We start from the raw sequence: 24,045 nt of genomic DNA on the forward strand, positions 1-24,045 counted from the left end.
TTGAGTTAATTAACTATGTTCTTAATACTATTAAGAACATAGAAAATCAACTCAAATTTGTCTCCGACCAAGCACAGACAGCCATCATCCTTCTTCAGCTGTCACAGGAGAGGCAGCACAAGTCGGTCACCAGCAATGAGCGCAAGGCAGTCTTTTCCATAATGGGTGGGAAACACTGGTTAAGATCAATCTGTTAAGGGTCCTATTGGATATGTTTCGAGGGTTTGTGAAACAGTTCCAGAGTGAAAAACCCTTGATTCACACTCTTCACACTAGAATGACAGAGGTGGCCACAGAACTGTTTAGAATGTTTATGAAACCTGAGCAAATTCCAGACAGTATCACTAAGTTGATGAAATGAGATGTCACAGACAGAACTCTCCAAAAACCGGACAGAGGTATTGGTGTAGGGAAGTATGCATATACTGAACTCAACAAAGCAAGAATAGACAAATCTAGACAAATCATGCAGGCACTGGGCTGAAAATCTGTATACTAACCTCCGAAATGGATATGTCATGGCTGCCAAAAAATGCTCAAAATGCCACTTGCAACAGAATACTCCGTTTGATGACTGCCTTGGACCCAGACTTAGTCAACCACAATCAAACCTCTAGTGTCTTAAAGCGATTAGCTAGTTGCTTGCCAAATGTGTTCACTGACAAACAGAATGGGCAACTAGCTGAAGAGATTGACAGGTACTGTGTTGATCCACATGTGAAGGATGTGAGGTGGGAGTTCAATGAGGAGGACAGAATTGATACTGGCTTCTGGACCAAAGTGTTTCAATTAAAAACTTTCACAGAGGTCTGCTACCCAAATGCTGAAGAAGCTTGTGATGGCTCTACTGACCATCTTTAGCGGACCTCTGATTGAACCCACATTCAATATCATGGATGACATCATAGAAAAAGACAGGACCCAGCTAACAGTGGTCAACCATGAAGCTGTGGCCATTGTCAAGACTTCCCTAAAGATAAGAGCTGAAAAATGCACAAAAATAACAGCTAGTAGGAGAATGACAAAAGCTTGCATAAATGTATACTCATTTTTAATATCAAGACTTTCTGAAACTAGAAATGTGTCCATAGGACACGGATGCCCCCACTTCGATTTTTTGTCACAGAAAATAAGCCATAATGATTATTCAGGATAATCTGCACAAGGGCAAATCCTTTTCAAAAATTAGATCGGATAAGATATTTTTTAAGTATTGTTGGGAAATAAAGGGCCCTAACTCCTAAATGATTAAAGCGATTTCCATGGCTATCGAACTTGATCAAGGTATTATGGTCACAAACATGTGTTAAAAGTTTGGTGAGGATTGGACAAACAGTTTTCAAGAATTAGATCGGAAACAATCTTCGGGACGTATTTTTCAAGTCTTTTTTTGCAAATAAAGGGCCGTAACTCCTAAATGACAAAAGCGATTTCCATGGCTATCGAACTTGATCAAGATATTATGGTCACAATCATGTATGTAAAGTTTGGTGAGGATTGGACACATACTTTTCAAGAATTAGATTGGAAACATATATTTTTGAAGTATTTTTGGCAAAAAAGGGCCGTAACTCCTAAATGACTAAAGCGATTTCCATGACTATCGAACTTGATCAAGATATTATGGTCACAAAGATGTGTTTAAAGTTTGGTGAGGATTGGACAAACGGTTTTCAAGAATTAGATCGGAAACAATCTTCGGGACGTACGTACGTACAGACAGACAGACGTACGTACGGACAAGGGCAACCCTATATGCCGCCACTTTGTGGGGGCATAAAAAAAGGGAAGAAGTGGAAGAGAAAAGGACAGAGAAATTGAACACCTCTATTCAAATGCTGAAATAGGAGAAAGCCAGAATAATTGACAAGTTTGTGAAGTTGAAAAACAGAATAGCAAACAGCAAAAGGAAAGCCACTAGTGGTTCTAGTGGTGGACGCCAGTGGAAAAGAATTAAATTATTAGGAACTTTGTAATATTTTGTAAATACTTCCATAGCGATATATTGTATATATTTTATATCCACTAGTGATTCTGTTGGGACACCAAGTGGAAAAGAATGTAATTAATATGGGCAGACCAGTGAACATTTAGTTTAGAGACTTTATATAATATTTTGTAAATATTTTCTTAGCAATATTGTTGTATATATTTTATATATGTATGTACAGTGTATGTACAAGTTATTTAATGTGCTGTTTAACTTGATAAAAATACAAAACACAATTTAATATGATTCTTATATTTTACTCTGTTTTTCATTTTTTAACTTTTATTGAATGAGTTACAGAGTTAAATGAGTTCTTGATTAATGAGCAAGAATTTAAGTATTGAGGGAAATTAGCTTAATTTTTCAGTATTTTGAAAATTTGTAACTTTCACCCATGTATAAGTCTTAAACAATGAATTTTATATTGCATTTTAATATTTTCAAAAGAAGGGAAATGTAATACATTTGTTGAAACAGAATATGTTTATTGGAACAGACCTGTTTCATTCGCATACCCAATCATTGCATATACTGTTAAAAGTCGTCAGTATTAAACTTGTAGTCGTACAGCACACTTAATATTACAGGTATTATAAAAGTGATAGCTTTGATAGTTCCCATGTAAGTGACCTAAATGCAAAACTTAACTTAAAAAAAGAAATATTTGCTAAAAATTACACAGTCCAAAAATACTAAAATATCCCCCATCCCCTTCTAAATGTATGACTCAAAAACCATTTGATCTATTGAAGGCATTATCCATTTATTGTCTGTGAATAAAATTGAAATCAGTCTAACAAAAATTGAATAAGCTATGTCCAATTCTCCAAATCAACCAAAATCCATCAAAATTCATCCCCCCCCCCCCCCAAAAAAACAGGCAAAACTCACCGTCTTTAGGGTACAATGTGAAGAAGGGTATTATATGAACAAGTTTCCAAAGTTTCAAAGTGACAGTTTTGATAGTTTCCATGTAAGTGACCCGCAAAACTGAACCAACGCTGACGACGACAATGACGACAATCAAGTGACGACAATAGCGCATCTTTTTTCAAAGAATCAAATGAGCTAAACAGAGAGTTTTCAAGTGCCACATATGACAGGAGGCCACAGTAAATAGAGGATCAATGTGATGTTCTAAGGGTCATCAGATGGTACCATGCTACCTCCCTAATTTGTGTACCCAGCACGCTGTCCATGAAGCTTCAATCCATTGAGAACAGTGGCATTGCCTATAAATCGAAGGAATGGATGGATTATGTAGCATACAAGGGATTTCTTGAACAATTCAACAAATACTGTGGCAGGGACAGGGCTATAATACTGCTGATTGACAGCATAAGTAGCCATGTTAACATGGGAGCCTTTGAGTTTGCCATGTAAAAGGGAATATAGTTGTATAGATTAGTTCCGAATGCCACTCCGTATTTCATCCTGTCGTCTGTGTGTTTGTAGCAAGACCCCAGTTTTTCCCATGGCTAATCTTGTTCGCATTGAAACCTCGAAACCTATGCAGCTTGTCTGTATTGACAAAATGCAGCCTCTAGATAAAGGAGTGTTCGGGCCATTAAAAAACAGATGGTGGTAACAGATCCTGAGACGCCACACTCCATTGAAAATCCATCAACCCCAGTAAGCAAGGATAACTTTGGCAAACTTCTGAAAGAAGCATATCTTCTACCGGCCTCTTACTGTCATCAAAAGCTTCAAGAGCTCATGCATTTACCCTATTGATATCCCCGTCGTGACGTCTACTGTATTAAAGCCTTGGTTGACCATCATGGAGGGGACTGAAAGTTCCGAGTCTACATGTGGATCAACGGGAGAGAGCCAACATGCCACTGAAGTGGCTACTCAAGAGACATTTAATGCATTTGAGGGTTTTCTTGGATCACCTGTTCGTGCAAAGAAAAAACAACGAGAGTTCAAGTGTTTTAAACCTTTATGCTTCGGTTGCTAGTGGTGTGGTCGAGAATGAGCTTGAACCAATATCTAGGCAATCAACATCAGTTACATGCTGTGGAAAGTCCAAACAGTCAATTACATTTTGAGCTTGTCTGTTTTTGAAAATTGTGTATAAATATGGGTATGTAACTTTAACCGACAGCAACAAATATAGTCACACTTGAGCCAGAAAGAAAGCGGGTTTCATGACCGCCATCTAATAATTGGCATTTAGCCTGGTTTTAAGTTTTCAAGTGTATATAATGGCAAAAGGTTGTGATATGTGTAAATAAATAAATAGGTAATACCAAAATGACATCAGCATAATAAACATAAACTTAGGAGCACATCTTGTTTACAGATTTTCATAAGCTGTTTGGACTCAAAGGGGAATCGTATATTTCATTTTTTGTTCATTGAATGTTATATTTTAACCAATTTACATAATGGGGAGGAGATAAAAGCTGTTTGTCTTGGTGTCTCTGCTTCCATTGCACCTTTTTACTGGACTATTGCTTTCTGTGGTGTTCACGACGATGTATGTCATCCTGGTCGTGAGAAATCCCTTTGGCTCGCACGTCAGTGTTTCTACTGGCCAGGCAGTCGTATTTCATCCTGTCGTCTGTGTGTTTGTAGCAAGACCCCAGTTTTTCCCATGGCTAATCTTGTTCGCATTGAAACCTCGAGACCTATGCAGCTTGTCTGTATTGACTATCTCAAACTTGAGAGGTCAAAAGATGGATATGAAGACGTTTTGGTAATCACCGATCACTTTACACAATATGCCAAAGCTATTCCCTGTATGAATCAGAAAGCTACCACGACTGCTAAAGCTCTTTATGAAAACTTCATAGTCCATTACTCCTTTCCAGAGCAGCTCCACTCAGACCAGGGACGCAACTTCAAGACCGACGTCTTTAAAGAACTCTGTAAGCTTGACAATGTGAGAAAGACCGGAACAACCCCCTTCCATTCTATGGGAAATCCTTCGGCTGAGAGATTATACTACACTCGCCTTTGTATGTTGGGTACCTTGGCTGACGACCAAAATCACATTGGGCTGTGTTTATTCCTTCTCTATAGTCTAGTCTTACAACGCAACGAAGAGCAGTTAAACAGGGTTTAGCCCCCGTTTCCTAATGTTCCGGTGGCACCCACGACTCTCTCTGTAGATGCATACTTAGGCACTGCATCGGTGAATGGGGATGGTGAAAACCATGCTTCTTATGTATCACAGCTGCAGGAACGCCTATAATACGCTTACAGGAAAGCTGAAGAAGCAGCAAGGAAGAGAGCAGAGCAACAGTTCAGTACGACCAGAAAGTCAGAGAAAACAGAATTGCAGAAGGCGATATCGTTTTTGTACGTAAAGTAAATGGACAAGGGCGACAGTAACTGGCTGGGAGAAAGACACATATGTAGTACTAAATATTCCATATGAAGGTCAGAACAAAGTGCAACTCCAGTCTCGCAAGGGACCAATGCGTACTTTGCACCAAAATCTCCTGCTTCCTATTATCTCCGTGCCAGAGCCAGAAGATGCCGAAGTTGGTGATCAAAAACCCAAACCTTTTCGAAAGATCAGAATGCGGTCAGTACCTCCTCAGGCCTCTGAGTCTGAGTACGATGGAGACACGAATTCCTCCGATTCATCTTTGTCTGCAATATATATCATTCAACAGAGGGCCACTGAGCCGTAGGCAAAATCCCAATTCACCAGCTCCTGAACCACCCACAAACAGTAATGGCAATTCTCCTTCTTTTCAAATTCATTCACCTGTTTCTTTTCAGTCTCCTATTTCTTTCCATACTCGCCAACACAGCTCATAAGTTCCTCTTCATATTCCCGTGACACCATCAATGCCTACTCCTACTCCCAGACCGAGGTGTTCAAAACGTTCCCCCGAATGTTTCGGTGAGTGGGTATAATCCCAGCTCGCTAAAGACGTTATATTTTATATTTAAGCGTTATTTCAAATTGCTGTATTTTAAGTAGCCTAATCTTGTTATAGTCATGTCATTATTGTATAAGGTTTATTTAAACTAGTAGTACTTTCTTAATCCATAATTTATTGTCTTTTAATTTGTTTTTTTCTAACCTCTTGTGCAACAATTTTGCTATTTCTTTGGTGATTTTCAGAAATCCTGAGCAGTGGTTTATTTTAGGCCTGACAACCCTTCGATGGAATTATTAAAGTACTTTATGTATTCATTAATTATTGCAAAATAATTTATGATGCAACATTTATTTCAGTGAGAAACTATTTTCTCATTTAGTTGTTGTCATATACAATTCAATTTCAATTCAATTCAATTCATTTTATTCAAGTAAATAAAGGCCACCGCCCCAAAATACACAAAATGTACAAAAAACAAACATAGTATAGTAGTTGCAACATACGATTGTGCTTTTAATTAACATGCTATTTTTAAAAAATAACACCATTACTTTCAGGGTTTTATGCATTCCTTATTATCAGTTTTCAGATACTTCAGATATTTTGAGAATATGATACACTTTACATAACATGTGTATTCGTAACTTACAGCCAGAAATGTCAGAGACATTTTCAATAAAGTGGGGGAGTGTGTAAACAGGTCAACTCCACCCCAGCATTTCGTTTTGTTTTGTCATTTGTGCTGTCCATGAACTTTTCATTCGTTTAGTCCATGTAATCCTCATGTATGTACAATGTTCTGTACGGGTATGATGTCTTAAACGGGTTTTATATCTTTAATTTACAGTTTCATTGGTCGATATGTATATCTTCATCGCACTAGATTAACTTTCTATTTTCCTCTAACCATTCATAATCTGAACGTCAAAACTGTAAAGTTTGGTGATACTTTCAATTTGTTGAATAACACACAGTTTAACACAAAACTGTTATATATTTTAAGCATAGTATATTGTATCATATCCTGGTGAGTTGTTTTATGTCATTATATATATATGTCCGCTCTGTGTTGGGAGAGAAATATACAGTTAATTTCCACAAAGGGAAGTATCACTACAGGACTGAACGAACATTCGATCATCAGTGTTTAATAAGAAAGCAACAGAAACGTTACAGGAAATACAATCACTTAACAAAATGTGCACATGCTCCAAACCCTGCTTTATGTTATGCTTCTTGCTGAATACCTTTAGATCTTGTAGAATAAAATGTTTCATGAAAGACTACTTGATTTACTTTGACCATACGCCCATATCTTTGCAGGCAACACCAAATGCTTGTTGAGCATAACTGTGACATTATCCAAGAAAAATCTTTCAATATACAATGCAGTGTGAGATGCTATTGTGTTTAGACATGAAGAATGAAACATAATTCTTGCACTTGTTTTTGGACTTGAAATTATGTTGAGAATTCCTCCAAATATTTGTTATATCATACGGCATGGTAGGCAACCTTATAGCCGTATCATATGGACATGGGCTACGTAGTGAGATTTTGGGGCGAGCTGGAGTTAGCCAGATCGCGTATGTTAAGTCTTACTTGAATTATGTATGTTGTTATCACTGAATAAAAACATGGAACTCGATAAACAGTGTCTTTGTGTTGAACTGTTGAGAGTCTGTGGCGTTTAGACACATTACTTCATGATTCAAAACTTTTGATACCAAGATCATTAAAGTGAAAATCAGTTGTTACAAGATAAGGAGTATTGTCAGGGCAAAGATAAGCAAGTTGAACTAAAATGAAAAAGCTGCCACTCATGTCTGGCATCTACCAATACAAATACTCGAGAACTGCTCATTAATTCCTCATAGTGTTCGATATATACATGGAGATTATCTATTGATATATATTGACGAATACTCCAGATACCCAATAGTTAAAGTCACTTTCAGCAAAGACAATATTACCTATCTTATATAAAAGAATGTCTGAATATGGAAAAAAAAAAGTACTCAAAATGGACAACAATCCACCAAGGAATGGGAATGAATTTACACATTTCACTTTATATATTGGTTTTAAACACAGAAAGATAACTCCAATGTGGCCGCAAGCAAAAATTTAATGCAGAAGTTGAATGGTTTAATAAATCCATCTGCAAAGCCATACCAGCAGCAACTACAGAAGAAATTCCATCGAACCAGGCGATGCACTCATATCTGAGAAATTACCCCGCAACACCGCATACAAGTACAAAGCAAACTCCATATGAGCTTTTCTTTGGATGACCCATGAACACGAAACTACTGTCAGCACCCAAAAGAAAAGGTTGATCTTTGAATTTAAAAAAGGCAATTACTTTTTGTTATTTATTATTATTTGTTATCTGTCATTTAAATGTCAACCTGTCAAGCATGCCTAGCTTTATTGGCACCACCTACAAATATTACAAAATGTATAATTGAGTTCAGTTCTCTGCTGATAGCACCATAGCAAACATGTAATTCTAGAAGTATTAAAATGTATCGTCCTAGAGTGATTCCTCACAACTCTGAAGACATTACATCATGCTATTTATTGATTTTTTTAATATCTATTCACATTATATCTATTCTTAAATATATTGATTCATGATTAATATGTATTGTGTATTTATTAGGGATGGCAACGAGTAGTAAAATTAATACTCGAGTACTCGGACGATCTTTCGATCGAGTACTCGGAAAAATTGAATATGTGTTCGCGAAGACATGATTGTGTATATACATGTATCGTTAATGACGTATATTGTGCGTTGGTCATACTTTTGTTCATTTTCACTTTTTAAGTAAACTTTCATTACGTATTTTAACAATAAATGATATAAATATAAATAAATGACTAAAATACACAGCGGGGATTAGAGGGACCGTAAATTGTCCTCTTGGCAACTAACCAGATCTGATATTTTATCTGTAAATCGTGTATTTGGTGATTTTAATAGATTTTTTTTCCGAGTACTCGAGTAGTGATTTGGTACTCGAGTACTCGGACGTTCGATCGATTACTCGGGTACTCGTTGCCATCCCTAGTATTTATTGATATATAATGTGTTGACCTTTTTATTATATTTATTCATATCATTTTATTTATGTCTTATAACAAGGAAATAAATATGATAATAATGATTTTGTATGCTTGTCTTTATTGAATAATATTTTTTTTTAGAGTGCACCAAAATGTGCCATTTGGCATTGAAATTATAACAAAAAATTGACATGTGGACGGGAGTACCCACCATCCTGCACCCACCCCTGCCAATTGCTAAGCCCAGGACTTAAAGGGACTGTACACTAGATTGGCACCAAAAAAAAGAATCTCGGGACAATTATTTAATAGAATGTGTTACACTTTGATATGATAATTGCAAAAAAAGTACCAAAATGTAAAAAAAAATATTGTGTCGGAGACCGGGTTCGAACCCATGTCGCCAAAATTGCAGTCCAGCATCTTATCCACTGAGCTACGACGGCTTTCTGGGTGACATAATAAAGCTATACACCTACCTCGGTAATATCACGTGATAACACCGACTAGCCAATCACGCATTAGGAATGAATTTTACCTGGTAGACATACCCAGTATTTTTTTTAATGGAAAATATGAAATAACTGCTAAACTTAAATAAATTGTAAACTATGTGGTACTTCAGTTAGTAAGTTTCAATGCATTGTACACATCAATGTCAAGTTTACTTCAGGTTTCGAAAATTTTCTTTTTTGGGGGCTATTTTATCATACGGTGTATAGCCCCTTTAAGCCTGAAATATTTTCTGGGAAAGACCCTGTTCTGATACTGTTCTATGTCTACTGAAGTTGTTTCCACATGTAAATGTATTTCATTGATGTTGAAATATGATAGATGATAAGAATAAATTTTTCAATCTGTTCTTCATTTAAAACTTTTCCAATCATAAAAAGATAAAAGCATAAAAAGAAAAAGAAAGAAAATTCCAAGTTTTTCCTTTACATTGCCATAAGTTCTGCATGTAACCACTTTTATTAAAGGAATCTGGAAGAGTAAAACCCAGGGAACATCCTTGTGAAGTTTGGTTAAAATTGTCCCAGTGGTTAAGGATGAGACGTTTTTTAAGAAAAATGTTGATGACAGACAGCCCACCATAGCTCACGCTGAGCCATTTGTGCGCAGGTGAGCTAAAAATCCCAATGACCATGTCCTTACTTCACTGTGTGCAAGTACAATAATATTTCCCAATGACCATGTCCGTTAGTTACTGTATACAAGTACAATAATATTTCCCAAAGACCATGTCCGTTAGTTACTGTATACAAGTACAATACTATTTCCCAATGACCATGTCCTTTAGTTACTGTATACAAGTACAATAATATTTCCCAATGACCATGTCCTTTAGTCACTGTATACAAGTACAATAATATTTCCCAATGACCATGTCCTTTAGTCACTGTATACAAGTACAATAATATTTCCCAATGACCATGTCCTTTAGTCACTGTATACAAGTACAATAATATTTCCCAATGACCATGTCCTTTAGTCACTGTATACAAGTACAATAATATTTCCCAATGACCATGTCCTTTAGTCACTGTATGCAAGTACAATAATATTTCCCAATGACCATGTTTCACACTTTCCCCAATTTGCTGGTTTTCACGAAAAAACAATCAGGAAATGTTCCCAAAGAGGTGAAAAACACTGGCTAACTATTGAGGTTTACTGGTCTGGAGAACTGTATATCCCAAATCAAGACACCATCATCATTATTAGTAATATTAATGGCATCTGATATTCAGACTGAAGGGAAAGTCTGAGTGATGTTTTCAAAGCAAATGCAATATGAGATTAATGATGAGCCCAATGTCGTTTTCTATTTATAAGTAAATACATAATTATCAGTTTAAAATAAAATTTGGCAACGGCTCCTTTTCATGCATATCTCTACTTCTGATTATGAAACTGATTAATTAAAATAATAAAAACTGTTTTATTATTTCCAAATCAGTTTTGGTCCCAACTTCAATCCCCAGTACCTTCCATCCTAGGCTTCCTTGTAAGCACTAGGACCACCACTCTCAATGTACAGCACTTCCGAAAACAATTATACAACTGTACTGCAGAAATTAAGGTTCATTTATGGTTGCCACTTGAGGAGAATAATATAATACTTATTTAACTGCTTAATGAAAATATTGCAAGAATGTTAATTACATTAAACCTACATTGCCAGAAAGCATTTCCTCATATCAGAAATCAAACACAATGTCAACTTATCACAGAAATCGCAAATAGAGATCACAGACTATCATTGGTAACATAAAAAAAAACAATGTGAATCTGTACAATTTCATGATCAGGTCTGAATACAAATATATGTTTTCAGTTAAAAAACACCACCTTCAGATAGTAAGTCAATGGCTTTAATACATAAGTAAGTAATTTAACACTTCCTTGGGGAGGTATTCAAAGCATTGCAAATACTTTGTTTTCATCATTATAATTATTGAACATGCAGATTGCTTAAATTTCACAAGGGTTTAAGTTACATTTTTTTCCTATAAATAATTTATTTCGTTAATATAAAAAATAAAGGAAAACATTATCGTACTAATGAATTTAAATTGTAGAATGAATTTGTAAATTAGATTAAAAAAAAATGCAAAAAAACATGGTGAAATTTGAACAATCTACAATGTTGAACTTGGAATAGGTGAAACTACTCCAATAATGAACACAAAGTAAACAAAGCATGTCTCTCATGCAGGGGACATGCTATTATAGAACTTTCTTGCCGTGAAGATGACCGCTAAAGCAATCCCAAGGCCTAGGCTCCATTTCACAACCTTTCCACTGAGACTTTGACCTTGACCTTGTTTGTGTCCACTTCTATGACCTCCAATGACCTGGATATCTGATGCAGCCACCAACTGGGGTCGAAGGTCATATAAGACTTCCAAGGCAGCCCTGCTGCCCGCCTGCACAGCACCATTCATAAATCCGCACCAAATGGTGGCTGACTCTGTACCAGCAAAGTGGATTCTACATGATAGAAAAGTGATAAATTATAAACCTATATCAAGTTTGTATTCATATTGTTCACACAAAATGAATATGCCAGTAAAAATCAGTATTACAAATTAAACTGGCATCTTGCTTTGAAAAATATTTTCTTCATTTCCACTTGATTAATGGCTTAAACAATACACAAATTCAAAATATATTTATTTTCATGATTTTCTTCCTCACTGGTATCACCAACTTCAATCTTTACAAAATGTCTAAAGCATTAAACAACATACAGACATGTCATAGCACACAGTATTTGAACTCACTTATCGAAGGGCTCCCTCAGCCCTTTGGCGTAGAACCTCATGGCTCCTGGGCCCACACAGCTCACTGGAGCCCCCTCATTGTATGGCTCAGTGTCCCAAACCAAGTCCCTGTACTCTATATACTTGTACACTTCGGTACCAAAAAAACTCAGACAAGGACTTTAATACTGCTGATCTTCGGGTCTCAAGCTGAAATTTCAGCAAACAATTTATTTACATAAAGAAATCTAAGGATGTCTTAGGATAAAACATTTTCATAAAATTTGATTATTTCTGACATTTTTTCATCCTTAATTACATAATCATATTGTAGTTGCAGTTCATTACAAGTATAACTCCCACCAATTAATATGACACTGAGCCGCTCTGATGTTAACCCAATAAAAAGAAACCACCAAGAGCACTAAGACCAGGAAATTTTAAAGGCTGTTTTGCTTTTTCTGAACCAACTTTACAATAAATTAATTGAGAATTGAGATGACATGATAATAGCATCATGTCTATTGCACCACAATATCTTTCAAACTTCTTAAACCTAGAATTTAGCATTCAGTGGTAATTACAAGTTTTGCCCTATCATATTATTTATACATGTATAAGGATTATTTTTGAACAGTCACCTCCATCTTCTGCCACTGTACAGCTTGGAGCCCTCCCATGAAGCCCAAGAGGGCAGGCTGGGCGTTACTTGAGGTGGCGTCATACACCACTCCAAGTGGCCCCATATCACAGCTAGGCAGCATACTCGCACCACCGTTACTCACAACCTCTCCAGAACTCCCCGCCACACGCCAAAATGCCTGCACAGAGAGAGCAAATATACAGGACTAAGTAAATTTCTGACATCAGTGGAGCAATTCAAGATCTTGCAAGTGCGATACACATACTTGATATTGATATGAGTTTGAACTATACTGCAAAACAGTATCCAAATCATGAAAACCTGTTAAAAGATGCATTTATTCTTAAGGTGATCAATTATTCAATATTCTAGATCAATACAGACGATTGCTAAAGCAACAATTTTCTTCTTGTGTCATTGAGTGTTTTTCTAAAATATGCCATTCATTGTTCTAAAGGTCAAAATGTAGAAGGTTATTTTATTAAACCTACATTTCATATTTTTTTGTTTTATTTAAAACTAACACTTTACATTTGTGAATAGGGTGATTTGAAAAACAGTGTAAACAAAACATAGTTTGGCAGATAAGTGGTGATACAAGATAGCAAACAATTATTACCAGTAATCAAAATTTCATCTTGGTTTAAACTAAAACTCTCATCTGTTTCTACATCCTTTTGTCAAAATTTAGCAAAACTTATTTAAAATGGTGACTGTATTCTTTTAGAAAAAACTACATTTTTTTTAAGTGTTTGGGATTCGTGTCCATAAATTAAAGGGTGATTAAATTTCAATATTAACAAGAGCCATCTTAAGACAGCGCCCTCGACTACGCCGCTTTGACTTAGAATACAATAAGGATGTAATAATACCAAGTTTGGTCTCTTTATGTCAAACCTAACTAAAATTATTCGATACATAAGGTGACTTTGATGTTGCCCTCCCACCAGCCCGCCCAAACAATGACGCAAGTCATTCAAATAACTTGATTTCCCATTATGAAAATGTTGTTTAGAATATACAAATATGCCTTTCAAAGGAAATTAAAAAAAAAAAAATTAAAAATAAATAAATTCAAGGCCCCTAATTTGTATTTAGGCTTAAAACGGAGTTATGTTTCTTGTTGTAAGTTGGTCGCAAATAATTTTGAATTTTATTAAGTGCATTTAATGAACAGTATAGAAGTTTTTTTATTAAAATCTCAACTTGCCCTTAACTTTTACTAGCCTAAACATTTAACCTAAGTTAATCAGGGGCCATAACTTGTATTAAGGATATGGAGTTATGTAACCTCATTGGGTGATGGTCCTGAACAATTGTGTGAAGTATTAAGTCAATTGAATGAAGGGTATAGAAGTTTTTAAACAATATCCCAACCTGCCCTAAAACTTTATCTAAGTTCCATAGTCAATCAGGGGCCATGATTTGTATAAAAGATAATATGGAGTTATCTAACCTCATTATGTGATGGCTCTGAACATCTGTGTGAAGTATTAAGTCAATTGAATGAATGGTATTGGAGTTTTAAGTGAAAATCCCAACTTGCCCTAAAACTTTAACCTGCCCTAAAACTTTAACCTAAGTCAATCAGGGGCCATAACTTGTATTTAGGATAATATGGAGTTATGTAACCTCATTGTGTGATGGTCCTGAACAACTGTGTGAAGTATTAAGTCAATTGGACAAAGGATATAGAAGTTATTAATAAATATTCCAACTTGCCCTAAAACTTTAACCTAAGTTCCATAGTCAATCAGGGGCCATAATCTGTGTAAAGAATAATATGGGTTATCTAACCTCATCATGTGATGGCCCTGAACAACTGTGTGAAGTATTAAGTCAATTGAAATTTGAATGTAGGGTATTTGACTTATAAGTGAAAATCCCAACTTGCCCTAAAACTTTAACCAGACGCGACGCCGACACTGACGCCGACGCTGGGGCGAGTAGTATAGCCCACCTATTCTTCGAATAGTCGAGCTAAAAATGAATTATTCTTGATATACAATAAATAAGACTGTTTACTTGTACCGGTAGTTTGACAGGTGTTAACACATTAGCCGTAGATGTTCCATTCAAAATTTTAACATACAACAACAAAAACTATCCAAGATAATTGTAAAAAACCTCCTACAGTGTACGGATTATGGCCATCAACCAGTATAGACATTCTGCACAACAACATTAACTAACATGTCAAAACATACCGTGGGAAATGTAATTGTAAACTTTATGACATTGGATGGAGGCATTCTTTTGATTATCTCCCTTGTTTCCACAGGTAAAGTTGGATTGAATTCCATCCTTCCTGTAACAAAGAGAGATTATAACTAAACCATATCGCAATAAAGAAAACAAATAAAATAACAACAGCGCTTACAGTCGTAAAATATAATAAAGTTTGGGGATAACTTGTCCTACATTAGCCTCCCTAATTTAAAGTGCGGACACTATAAAAGTAGTTTTTCCCACTTCAAGAGTCATAACAGTGGAGTGACTATAGCGCCTTGGTTATCAAACCAGACAGAGTTATAATAATCATACACATTTGGTGATGATTGAACACAGGATTTCAAAGTTATTGATCCGACAAGAAAAATCTGTACAGTAATTGCCAATTAAAGGGTCATCACTTTGTAGTCACTTAAGTGACATGGCTGCAGAGATATTCTGCACATACAAAGATGCCCGCCCACCCATATGCCATAGGTAGAACTTGATTATGTCCCTTTTCATGATTAAGTGTATCAAAAAACATGCACACTGTATTAAAGTTACAAGTATAATCTTAATCTTAAAGTAATAATGCTTTTAATACAGACATAAGAGACATACAAGCAACATTAATATTGATTTTCAATCTTGCAATGATTTAATTTGTATCAAGTAATGTTACTGGAGTGTATACCGTTTAAGAAAATGTAGACATAAAAAGGGTTCAAACGTGATTCAGTTATTTACATTGATAAAATTGATTGCATAATTCCAGGATCAAGTATACCAAAGTCATTGTATATACTTTATATAGAAAAACAAAAGAAAATGGGATTTATCACTTATGCTATTTCAAAATATTTCAATCGAATATTTAATCTGTAAAAGCTTAATGTTCTAGCATACCTATCTGACTAGGAGGAACAGCAAGTATGACTTTCTTGCATCGGTACTTGTTCCCCTTCTTTGAAATGACTTCTACACTGTCCCCAGCCTGAGTTACCATGGAAACTGGTTCCCCTAGCAACACATTCTCCTTGCTGATATGCTTGACCAGCTTCTCACTTATCTGCTGGGCTCCACCCTTAAATGTTTTAACAAATTGCAGATCTGGGCTCCACCCTTAAATGTTTAAACAAACTGTAGATCTGGACTCTACCCTTAAATGTTTAAACAAACTGTAGATCTGGGCCCCTGCCTGTAAGGTTCAAACACACTGTAGATCTGGGCCCTGCCTGTAATGTTTAAACAAACTGTTGATCTGGGCCCCTGCCTGTAATGTTTAAACAAACTGTAGATCTGGGCCCCTGCCTTTAATGTTTAAACAAACTGGATATCTGGGCCCCTGCCTGTAATGTTCAAACAAACTGTATATCTTGGCCCTGCCTGTAATGTTTAAACAAACTGTAGATCTGGGCCCTTCCTGTAATGTTTAAACAAACTGTACATCTGGGCCCCTGCCTGTAATGTTCAAACAAACTGTAGATCTGGGCCCCTGCCTGTAATGTTCAAACAAACTGTACATCTGGGCCCCTGCCTGTAATGTTTAAACAAACTGTAGATCTGGGCCCCTGCCTGTAATGTTCAAACAAACTGTAGATCTGGGCCCTGCCTGTAATGTTTAAACAAACTGTAGATCTGGGCCCTGCCTGTAATGTTCAAACAAACTGTAGATCTGGGCCCTGCCTGTAATGTTTAAACAAACTGTAGATCTGGGCCCTTCCTGTAATGTTTAAACAAACTGTAGATCTGAGCCCCTGTCTGTAATATTCAAACAAACTGTAGATCTGGGCCCTTCCTGTAATGTTTAAACAAACTGTAGATCTGGGCCCTTCCTGTAATGTTTAAACAAACTGTAGATCTGGGCCCTTCCTGTAATGTTTAAACAAACTGTAGATCTTGGCCCGGTCTGTAATGTTCAAACAAACTGTAGATCTGGGCCCTGCCTGTAATGTTTACACAAACTGTAGATCTGGGCCCTTCCTGTAATGTTTAAACAAACTGTAGATCTGAGCCCCTGTCTGTAATATTCAAACAAACTGTAGATCTGGGCCCTTCCTGTAATGTTTAAACAAACTGTAGATCTGGGCCCTTCCTGTAATGTTTAAACAAACTGTAGATCTGGGGCCCGCCTGTAATGTTTAAACAAACTGTAGATCTGGGCCCTGCCTGTAATGTTTAAACAAACTGTAGATCTGGGCCCTGCCTGTAATGTTTAAACAAACAAAAATGTATTCAAGAATCAATATGAAAGATAGCAACTGCAGTTACAAGACTAATTTGCAACAAACTTGATAAAATCATGAAAAATTGAGACTAAAATTTAAACAAGTTTTAAATAACAACACCACTAAGGTTTAGAAACTTGATTAACATCATTTTGGAATGTCTGTCATAGGATTGTGTTGCAAATGCAACATAGTGGGTAATTTGAGCTGTCATTTTCAAGACAAACCTTTATTTTATATTCCTGTGCAGTATTTTCTGTTGCTTCTATGAGGTTTTTCATATTTCCAGCCGAGGCAACATAGGTGAGGAAATACAGGAGGGATATCTGGGAGAGCTCAACCCCGAACATTGTCCGCATACAGGCTCGCAAAAGGTCTTTTACAGCTAAACATGCAGAAATGCAAACAAAACATTTAAGGGTATAGAATGACTTCGGAGGCCATCAAAACTGATGTTTAAAATACACACAAAAAATATAGCTGCCAAAGAATATGATTAATTACCCTGAACACTCCCCTGATAGGTGACACCAAACCTTTTTAATTCAGACAAATTATTTCCAAAGCGTAAAACAAACTTTGTTAATTATTTAAGCCTGCTTTTTTTACTTCTGGAATACATCAGTGTTTGTTCAACTTTGTTGTATTACATAGACGCTTGAAATGGACAGCGATTAAAATATTACTTTGAATCAAGCATTCACTGGGGATCCGGAGCAGATAAGCAATCTTTGTTAGTTAGGCGCTTCAGCGTTCATACACAGATTCTGTGTTAGCATTTTCGAAACACATCATGTCGAAATGTCGATGCAGACATCATATTCAAAAATCGTACCATCTTGAATTTCTTTGAAAGACCAGCTGCAAAGTGCTCCCTAGAATCTGTTTTTAAATTAATTTCTAAGATACAGCTAAATTGTTAAACATTTTTTTTTACACAGTGATAGGCATGTATTAATGACTGTGATAGGTGTTTTATACCTTCTGTCCAGATTTTTGAGTCTATGAAGGTTTCCAAGGTCTCACAGTCCCAGCGAGCAGCTTTTGGGCAAGAAAAGGGATCATTCGGGTTCACTTCAAGTGCCATCTTATCCGTCTAAAAAAAATATTTTTGCAATATTTTTCAATTTTATTTTTCGAAATTAAGAGCATACTGCATTTATTAATAAAAAAGATTTATAAAATGCATTACAAAAGTTAACTAAAAACTAACTATAACAAGAGATGTTGGCCAAACATTATGCCCTTCTTTAATAGTGCCATTTTTTCCGGAATATTTGGTCAAAATTTGCATGGACCAAAATGCCAGCTGATTTTACCTGATGAACTTAAAATCAATAGGGGTTATCTCCTGGTCAAGCCCAACCTCCATGTCAAGTTTAAGGACCATCAATACAGGCATTGTCAAGTTACCACTTGGACAATATTTTCACCTTTAAGGTCATTATGACTTTGACCTTTGGACATAATGGGTCAATAACCATTACTGGTCATGCCAAATCAAATGACCCCAAAATGACAACATCCATGTTGAGTCTGAGGACCATAGGTCAATGCATTGTCTAGTTACCACTTGGACAAGCTTTACACATTTAGAGCCATTGTGACCTTGACCTTTGATCTGATTACCTTAAAATCAGTTCAACTTCCATTCACTTTACGTATTCAAAGTCACTGTGACCTTGACCTTTGAACTGATAGCTTCAAAGTCAAGAAAGGTCCTCTTCTAAACATGCCCAACCTTCATATTTAGTTTGAGGGTCATGTGTGCAAGCATTGTCAATATATCACTCAGACAGGCTTTTTGCATTCAAGGTCAATATGATTTTGACCTTTAACCAGATTACCTCAAATTCAATAGGGTCATCTACTGGTCATGCCCAACCTTCATGTCAAGTTTAAGGGTCTTAGGTGAAAGTGCGGTCAAGATATCACTCGGACAACCTTTTTGAATTCAAGGTCACTGTGACCTTGACCTCTCACCTGATTCCTCAAGATCATGTAGGGGTCATGTACTGATCATGCCAAACGCACTGTTTTTTTAATATAGTTATTAAATTTACGACATAATAAATTCATATAAAATTGCAAAAATCAAAAGCTAGCAGGTTTAAAATAATAGTCTACAGTTTTTTAGTACCATACTGAGCAGCCTGTGTAGATCATAGAGCCCCATGAGAGGCAGAGTTGGTATGTCAGAGGAATAGCTGGCAATGTTGGAGAGTCGCCCGACCTGCAGGAACTTGAGGCCTCTAATATACTGGGGGTAAACTTCAAGGCCCAGCTCTTCGAGTAGAGCCATAATCTGAGGCTGGCACCTAAGCAAAGACAAATAGTACACAAATGGGTTGTTGTTGTAGTTTGTTGTGTTTATTAATCTAGACGTAAATATACAACAATGTTACCCGACAAAAAGTTTTAGAATGGTGCTACATCTTCCTTTTCCTGCATTTACACAATTACTATGCGGTAAAACAGTTTTATGCTGAGAAGAACCAGAGCTGGGACAATTAACTATGCACCTAACAGTTCTTAGCCACACTAAAGAGTTTGATTGTTTGTCCAAGCTTGTTTGTCCAAGGTTTAAAGAAACAATAACACATGACCCACCTGCCAACCCACTGTCCACCAAGATCCCAGTGATCAGAGCCATCAGCACTCTTCATCTCGACTGTCAGTGTGCGACCACCAACACGCTCTGAAGTTGAACAAGCTGATAAAAAGAATTCATTCTTATCAAAGTAAAACATATTTCGCTTCATTGTCATTTTGCCATTAGGCCTCAAAAAATTTATGTCTGTTTCGGGTAACCCGACCCTACCTATAAAAATGCGCCGACCCTAATTATTTTTTCTGTTTCTGAGCAAAACAAATATTTGTTAGCGAATAGAGAGTTACGGAGGGTGGATAAAGGCAGATTTTAATCAGAATTATTGTTTATATGATAAAACAAAGTCAGGCAATGACAGTAATGTAGGAAAGACTGCCATGTGCAAGAAAACACTGTGAACTTATGACAGATTTTGAAAAAAAAATAAAAATCCCTACCTACCCTAGCTAGAAATTTGGGGAAGGTTACCCTAAACAAACAATTTGTTTTTTTTGGCCTTATGAAAACATAATAAATAAAGTTATATTGCTTTCAATTATTAACCATTTAAAGGCGCACAATAAAAGTTAATGCAATTTTGCTTTATAAATTTTAATTCACTTAAAACATAAAAAGCTAAAAACAGCACATGATTTAGATACAGATAAAAATAAATCAAACTATGTTTTTTCACAGCTACGTGGCCACGAATTCCCAAATTAAAAGGGAGCCAAAATATCATTTATATTTTTTATCGATGTGAGTTAAACATGATATCTTTTCTAACAAGACTATGTTACTGGGCTGTCCACTCAGCTTTAAGTTAAATGAATAGCTAGACAGTCAGAGCAACATCATATTGCCTTATATATTTATAAGCAGTATTTCCTTCAGGGCCATATCAGGTGTCCGAGTACTGACATCCTTTCACAGGCAGAGCTTGATTCAACTATAACACGGTGGGAACCAAGCGACTTTCTTTGTGACTTTTATGTTACCTGTGTACTTAAAAATATCGTGGTTATGTGTTTACTGATGTATTGTGTTTAGATTTTATTTCATCTGTATATGTCCATATTATGGAGAAATAATCTAACTTTGAAACTTTTATCAAAAGTCATTAAATTTGTCATTACTTTGCATTCATTGTGTTTCTTATCATGTGGAGTGTGATTTACTTACACTAGTCTTAATGACCATCAAAGAACTTGAAATATACAGTATGTCAAAATGCAGCATCAGTGAACTTTTAAATAAATCTTTGGGGAAACACTATTTATAAGTTATATAAAATAAACTCATTTTAATAAGCACAGAAGACCCAAATAGAAACAATGGAAAATGCACATAATTTGACATTATCAGTCACAAAATTAACGAGTCCATCAATATTATACCTTTAGCCTCCAGAACCAAAACATCTAGGTGTGGATCCTTCTTCTTTAGGCGGTATGCGGCAGTCAGCCCCGATATCCCAGCCCCGATAATGACAACCTCTACCTCACGACTCTGGTTCTCCATCAGAGATCACTTCCTATTAGTAGGGGTTTAAGCTACCTGCTTTTCTACAACATTATTCTGAAACAGAAAAGAAATGAACAATATGATGTTTAACACAAATGTTCTGATCCCCTGAGCTCCAACATTGTGAAGATCTTGCTCTCCTTAGAGGCTTTATTTGACAGCGACAAAATCATAAATAGACAATATGACAACAGAAATTCAACAGTTACACACAGAAACAACATGAGAACATATAAGAAGTTTAGATTGACAATTTGGTCACAAAACAATTTAGTTGCACCTTACCTTACATTAAGCTGTTAAGAGTACATTTCCTGCACTTAGTCTAAAATAATAGATGTTCAAAATGGGATTCTTCTTATCCCTGAGGGATTCACCAAATAAGAATCGTTAAAAAAAAATATCCACATGCATGTAGCTAAAGAAAATGAGTGAACACGTTATATATTATCATTTGGGTTTGTAGTAAACATCAAAAAAATAAATATCTACATTAAAGTTAAATGGAAGGCAGAACTACATGCATGTACAATTATTGGAACTAGGGTCACACTTCACCTCAATTTAATAAGGCTCTCGCGAATATTGTCTGATGACAATAAAACAATTATGTAGTCAGGAAACTAGAAACAAACATTTTTTGGTATGTTGAATTGTATGTGTACAGTTAAACAACCAAAACACATGTTCTTAAACTTACAGTAAAGGTTATAAGTTGAACTATTGATAGCATGGACCAATGATTTTCTTAAACAATTCATCAACCAATTTGATGCATCATATTATTCAAGGCTTTAGAATACAAAAACTTTTATTTAAGAAAGATCCAACTAAAAATGATTTTTTTATGATTTTTAAAAAAAAAAATGTGGTAAGGCACTGTATTTAAGAGTCTTTTTTTCTGTGTCTAAAAAAAGGCAAAATCAATATAATTGCTTCAGCGCGCTAAAAACAGTACCAATGTGTACCTAGCGTTCTTCTGAAATAAGACTTGCACCTAACCATTAAGAAGAATCATCATTTATAAAGTTATATTAACAAGAACCATTTTATTTTATTTTTTGAATGCTCAGAACTCTATGGAAATACTAGAAAATGCCTGAATCTGTAGTAAGTGACAAGGAGCTCAACCTAACTAAATTTCTTGGAAGTCAAAAAGAAAATTAAGCTTTAACAATGAATTTTAATTAACACTATTGTCAATAAAGTGTTGTCCCAGGTCTTGCTCAACCTGGGAGACTTTCACATTTAGGGCATGACCAAAATCTACATGTACTTGAATTTGAAAAATATAATATTCATTATTGTGCATTTCTGTACAAGTATGACTTTTGCGCAATAAATACAAAAAACATTCAGTTGCTGTTGAATATAGTTTCAATAATTGTACGTTTACAGATCTTTTTTACGATTTTCGATATGGCAAATCCTTCTGTTAGGGATTTGAAGAATCTTGTGGATTTGAAGAATCCCGTATAACACAATCTATTATGCACCTGTCAATCGTAACCATGGCTCCCCCAGGTCCGGCAGTATACCGGGGATAGCCGGGGAAACGTGCCATGTTTTTACCTTCCGGGTGGCCCCGCAGTGCCGGGTGAATGCGGTGGTTTTGTCTTCGCGCGAAATATAGCGGAGAATTCACCTAGGGTTCCTGGGGTACGAGGACATTTGGCGCAGATTTTACTATCAGTTCGTCTCCACAGTGCTGGGATTTTACCCGGGCTTGGGCCTTGGCTGGGCCGACAGTCAAAGTCCCCGCTATTCCCTGGACTTTGGGAGGCCGTGTTTACAATTGACTGGTGAATTATTTTAGAGTCTAATGTAATGTCGAAGTGAAGTCATTGGCAATGCCATAAACTTGTAAGTTTGAAGGTTGGACAGTAATTAATTTTCTTCATCACTGGCAAGATAGTAATATTCTAATGTGTCTTACACAAATGCCTGAGATCCAAAGCAAAGAAAGTCCTTTACTTCTATACCACTGCTTTCATTAAGGGACAGCCAACAGTTTTGCTGAGGCGTTTTCGACCAAACTCTGAACCAATACCGCAGTGCTCTCCCTTTTGTTCAACGGCTGTTAAATAATCTGGACAACGTATGACGCGGCAGGGGATCGAACCAAAGACCTCTCGCAACGTAGGCGGATGCTTTACCACTAGGCCACGGAAACAGTACATGTTATTAAAAAGGCCAACTTAGTTTAAAGACTTCTAATAAAAAAGAAAAAAGAGATCTACATTAACTGACTATCTATAAGTGTTGTTCACAAGGGTCACGGACACTACGGACCATGGACATTACGGACCAGACATTACGGACCAGATTTAGGGACACTACGGACCAGATTTAGGTACATTACGGACCATCTTCAGAAACTTACGGACCATCATTTATAATGTTTTTAAACATTTTTTTTTCAATTTATTCACTCACTGGTCTTAAATTTGTTAATAAATACTTGAATATTAGTGCTCAGTATGAAAATTATCTTTAATGTAACTGAAAAATCCAGGAAATTCCAATGTTAAACATCAATGTATTTTAATAAAATATTATAATAATTTGAATAATAATGAACGAAATATGTGTTTATCCTATAATTATAAATGTGAATATTAATGTTTTCATATGTGATCGATTGCTTTCTGAAATAAACTTTGAATCGTCATATTT

The 24,045-nt window shown here is 36.0% G+C and overlaps 1 protein-coding gene across 1 annotated transcript; it reads right to left on the reverse strand.

Moving 5' to 3' along the window:
• Nucleotides 1-10,720: 10,720 nt before the first annotated feature.
• Nucleotides 10,721-23,350, reverse strand: LOC128242995 (probable flavin-containing monoamine oxidase A). Its single transcript, XM_052960465.1, is given in 12 exon segments — nt 10,721-11,898; nt 12,192-12,337; nt 12,339-12,380; nt 12,812-12,991; nt 15,021-15,121; nt 15,934-16,111; nt 17,483-17,640; nt 18,237-18,351; nt 19,396-19,573; nt 19,866-19,953; nt 21,243-21,423; nt 22,942-23,350. Coding segments are annotated over 11 exon segments (1,593 nt in total). The 5' UTR covers nt 21,367-21,423; nt 22,942-23,350; the 3' UTR covers nt 10,721-11,615.
• Nucleotides 23,351-24,045: the final 695 nt, after the last annotated feature.

The sequence above is a fragment of the Mya arenaria genome, chromosome 2 (genome assembly GCF_026914265.1).
Source record: "Mya arenaria isolate MELC-2E11 chromosome 2, ASM2691426v1".
Taxonomy (NCBI): Eukaryota; Metazoa; Mollusca; class Bivalvia; order Myida; family Myidae; genus Mya; species Mya arenaria.